The 5,075-nt window shown below is 42.1% G+C and overlaps 1 protein-coding gene across 1 annotated transcript in view; it reads left to right on the top strand.

The window, feature by feature from the left end:
- Nucleotides 1-2,205, top strand: part of LOC104987890 (antigen WC1.1-like) — a gene marked incomplete at its 3' end in the record, with an annotated part of 10,817 nt that extends 8,612 nt beyond the window's left edge. Inside the window, exons 4-6 of the mRNA XM_010838990.1 lie at nucleotides 266-358; nucleotides 435-749; nucleotides 1,891-2,205. Coding sequence (XP_010837292.1) covers nucleotides 266-358; nucleotides 435-749; nucleotides 1,891-2,205 — 723 coding nt within the window. The remainder of the gene's footprint in view (nucleotides 1-265; nucleotides 359-434; nucleotides 750-1,890) is intronic.
- Nucleotides 2,206-5,075: the final 2,870 nt, after the last annotated feature.

Genomic DNA, 5,075 nt, shown 5'->3' on the forward strand with positions numbered 1-5,075 from the left:
GGGATTGGGGGCAGGAGAAGGGGATGACAGAGGATGAGATGGCTGGATGGCATCACCGACTCAATGGAGGTGAGTCTGAGTGAACTCCAGGAGTTGGTGATGGACAGAGAGGCCTGGCCTGCTGCAATTCATGGGGTCTCAAAGAGTCGGACACGACTGAGTGACTGAACTAACTAACTAACTAACTAACCAAGTCATTATTTCCCTTAATTCAGTTTCCTGTTCTTCAACCCTTCCAGACTTCTGATCATTGTTGTTTCTTCAGGAAACCAGATCCAGGTGCTTCCCCAGTGCAACGACTCCGTGTCTCAACCTACAGGCTCTGCGGCCTCAGAGGACAGCGCCCCCTACTGCTCAGGTGAGGGTCCCACAGGACAGAAGACCCTTCTCATTCCCCAGGTCGACGCCCCATTGTCCCATTTCTCTCTCCTCAGACAGCAGGCAGCTCCGCCTGGTGGACGGGGGCGGTCCCTGCGCCGGGAGAGTGGAGATCCTTGACCAGGGCTCCTGGGGCACCATCTGTGATGACGGCTGGGACCTGGACGATGCCCGCGTGGTGTGCAGGCAGCTGGGCTGTGGAGAAGCCCTCAATGCCACGGGGTCTGCTCACTTCGGGGCAGGATCAGGGCCCATCTGGTTGGACAACTTGAACTGCACAGGAAAGGAGTCCCACGTGTGGAGGTGCCCTTCCCGGGGCTGGGGGCAGCACAACTGCAGACACAAGCAGGACGCGGGGGTCATCTGCTCAGGTCTGAGCTGCACACTGTCCACAGGCTGGGGGAGGGGTGGGGCCTTGGAGGACGGGGTCTGAGCGCTGAGGGAGAGATGCTGAAAGGACCAGCGAAGGAGGCTTCCTCCCATGGAGCCTGTCTTTCCAGCAGACGTGAAGACGATGTGCTTTCACTTCCTCCCGCAGCAGCTGCGGATCTGGTCGTCTCTTCTCAGCAGTGTTTCCTGGCAGAGCCGATTTTTACAGTTTTTCTTGAAAGCAGGGCTCTCTCTCCAGTTACATACAAAAAATTTAAACCCACGGTACTAGTTTCCGTTTGCTTCAGTAACAATTTTAAATTAGTGGGTTAAAACAACGTATATTTATTTCCTTTGGGGGAGAATCTATTTCTTGTCTTTTCAATGTTCTAAGATAAAAAAAAAAAAAAAGAAAGTCGCACAATCGTGTCTGACTCTTTGCGATCCCATGGACTGCATCCTGCCCTGCCCCTCTGTCCATGGAATTCTCAAGCTTCTAGACACTGTCTACATCCCTTGATTCACAGCCTCCTTCATCCATTATCAGGCCAGAAATGCTGCAGGCCTCCAGATATTAGCCAGAGTCACATTTCTCTCTTTAGGCAGAGCTAAGAAATGTATTCCATGTTTAAGGATAGTGGGTCCAAGGATGTGCTCAGACTGGGCTCACATTGTTCATACAATATTCTATCTTAATCTCACCATCCCAAGGTCCTTATCTTAATCACATCTGTAAATCCTTTTTGTCAGGTATGGTAACATATTCACAGGTTGCAGAGCCTGGGATGTAGACATTTTGGGGTTGATTATTCTGCCTATCTCCCTAATATCCACATCACATCCCTTAACATACTCTTCAAAGATTTTGTTAGGAAGCAGAATTCAGCTGCCCCTCCCTGACTAGCGCCCACACAGTTTGGTCTTCCTCTCAATTCATATCCACTACACCATTGTGGTAGAAATAGAAAGACAGATACAAATGGACAAAGTCAGTTAAAAGGGCGGTGATGTCAGTCTTGTCATCTAGTGGGTATCTCTTGAACAAGGTCAGAGATGAATGTTTATTATTTCTAGAAGAAAGGAAAACCTAGAACATGCAGCAAAATTTTCACTGTGTCCTGTCTCCTCCTCTTTCAACCTTAGAGTTCCTGGCCCTCAGGATGGTGAGTGAGGACCAGCAGTGTGCTGGGTGGCTGGAAGTTTTCTACAATGGGACCTGGGGCAGTGTCTGCCGTAACCCCATGGAAGACATCACTGTGTCCACGATCTGCAGACAGCTTGGCTGTGGGGACAGTGGAACCCTCAACTCTTCTGTTGCTCTTAGAGAAGGTTTTAGGCCACAGTGGGTGGATGGAATCCAGTGTCGGAAAACTGACACCTCTCTCTGGCAGTGTCCTTCTGACCCTTGGAATTACAACTCATGCTCTCCAAAGGAGGAAGCCTATATCTGGTGTGCAGGTGATTTACTGTCTGTTTCTGTGTGTCTGTCCCAACCCTGTAGGATGCAGTGAGATTTGATATTTTAAAATCTAAGTGATGAGTTTAATTTGGGTCCACAAAATGACATTAAGTGAAAATGTTAGTGTCCAACTCAGTTGTGTCTGACTCTTTGTGTCTGCGTGGACTATAGCCTGCCAGACTCCTCTGTCCATGGAATTCTCCAGGCAAGAATACTGGAATGGGTTTCCATTCCTTTCTCCAGGGGATCATCCCAACCTAGGTATCACAATTGAGTCTCCCACACTGCAGTCAGATTCTTTACCGTCTGAGTCACCAGAGAAGCCTAAATGAGGTAAGGATGAAATTAATTTTATCCACATATTCCACTCTTGTTTGTTAAAATTTTTAATTGAGATGTAATTCTTGTAACATTATATTAGTTCTAAGTGCAAAACATAGTGTTTATGTTTTTGTACATATTGGTAAATCATCACCACATGTACAGTAATATCCATCACCACATGTAGTTACAATTTTTTTTCTTATGATCCCACAAGTAAGAATTTGCATGCTGCAACTAAGACCCAGGACAACCAAATAAATAATTAATTTTCAAAGACAGCATTATTCTCTTCATAGTCGACATAAGAACATGCATCATGTTTGTTTGTTTTTTTTTAATCCACATTAGGGCTTCCCTGATAGCTAAGCTGGTAAAGAATCCGCCTACAATGCAGGAGACCCCGGTTTGATTCCTGGGTCGGGAAGATCCACTGGAGAAGGGATAGGCTACTCACTCCAGTATTCTTGGACTTCCCTGATGACTCAGTGGGTAAAGAATCTGCCTGCAATGTGGGAAACCTAGGTGCGATCCCTGGCTTGGGAAGACCCCTGGAGAAGGGAAAGGCTACCCACTCCAGTATTTTGGCCTGGAGAATTCCATGGATTGTATACTCCATGGGGTCGTAAAGAATTGGACATGACTGAGCGACTTTCACAAACACTATATACAAAAATATTATCTTCTTTCCTATATTACAGTTTTTTCTTTTTTTAATATAAATATATTTATTTTAATTGGAGGTTAATTACTTTACAATATTGTATTGGTTTTGCCATACATCAACATGAATCCACCACAGGTATACACATGTTCCCCATCCTGAACCCCCCTCTCCCCTCCCTCCCCGTACCATCCCTCTGGGTCGTCTCAGTGCACCATCTCCAAGCAACCAGTATCATGCATCGAACCTGGACTGGCGACTCATTTCATATATGATATTATATATGTTTCAATGCCATTCTCCCAAATCATCCCACCCTCGCCCTCTCCCACAGAGTCCAAAAGACTGTTCTATACATCTGTGTCTCTTTTGCTGTCTCGCATACAGGGTTATCATTACCATCTTTCTAAATTCCATATATATGCGTTAATATACTGTATTGGTGTTTTTCTTTCTGGCTTAGTTCACTCTGTATAATAGGCTCCAGTTTCATCCACCTCATTATTACAGTTAAGATATCTTTCATGACAATATTTTTTTCTCTAGAATGTTTTAAAATTTTTATTTATTTATAGGAACTCTCTATAAACAAACATCACTTCAGTTCAGTCGCTCAGTTGTGTCAGCTTCAACATCAGTCCTTCCAATGAACACTCAGGACTGATCTCCTTTAAGATGGACTGGTTGGATTTCCTTGCAGTTCAAGGGACTTTCAAGAGTCTTGTCCAACACCACAGTTCAAAAGCATCAATTCTTAGGTGCTCAGCTTTCTTTATAGTCTTATAAACAAACATCACTTACTCTTTCTTAAATATTTTTGTAAATATTTCCCCCATTTTTTGCATATATGTTTAAGGTTATATATATGAATGGGGGGGTTATGTTATCAAATCTATAATGGTTTACTTTTTTGACTTCTGCCCTTAATGAAATGTTTCATATGCCATTCTTAATCTCAAAATAATATTGAATCAAGTTTTATTTTCTGCAAATAATTTTACAGTTCCACTAAAGAATATTCAAAACCTAATTTTGAATTCATTTATTTATCTGAATTTATTTTACTATGTGTGATTGTATAATATCATCACCAGATAAGAATTATATTTTAGATATGTGATAGCTTCATCACAAAATAAAAACACATTGCTTCATGATTTCATGGATATGATGTCAAAAATACAGGCAACAAAGCAAAAATAGACAAGTGGGAATATATCAAACTAAAAATCTTCAAGCCAAAGGAAACATCAACAGAGTGAAAAAGCAAGCTAGCACAAATTATATAAGGTGTTAATTTCCAAACAAATAAGGAACTCCTGGAACTCAAGAAAAAAATAATCTAAAACCTAATAACTCAATTAAAAAATAGGCCAAGGGCTTGAATAGACATGTCTCTAAAGAAGACATACAAATGGCCAGTGGGTATATGAAAAATGCTTGACATTGTCAATCATCAGGGAAATGTAAATCAAAACCAGAAAGATATCATCTCACACATGTCAGAATGACTGTTATTTTTTTTTTTTTTAAAGACACCTAAGTGTTTGCAAGGCTGTGGAGAAATTGACACTTTCTGTGTATTTATCCACATGAAATGTATAAATTTTATTAATAAAGCTATGCAATCCGGGGGTTAAATCTCTGGACTTTCACTGTCATGGGTCCAGGTTCAATTCCTGACCTGGGAACTAAGATCCCACGAGCTACAGCACAGCCAAAAACAAACAAACAACAACACAAAAACTATGACCAAAAAATCTGTATGATTTGTAGTGATGTCCCTTTTCCTTCTTGGTATTGTTAACTTCATTTACTCTCTGCTCTTCATTGGTATTGATCAGTGTTCATCAATTTTCAATGAGCCATGTTTAAAGGGTTTTT

This window comes from Bison bison, unplaced genomic scaffold (genome assembly GCF_000754665.1).
Source record: "Bison bison bison isolate TAMUID 2011002044 unplaced genomic scaffold, Bison_UMD1.0 scf7180017846236, whole genome shotgun sequence".
NCBI lineage: Eukaryota > Metazoa > Chordata > Mammalia > Artiodactyla > Bovidae > Bison > Bison bison.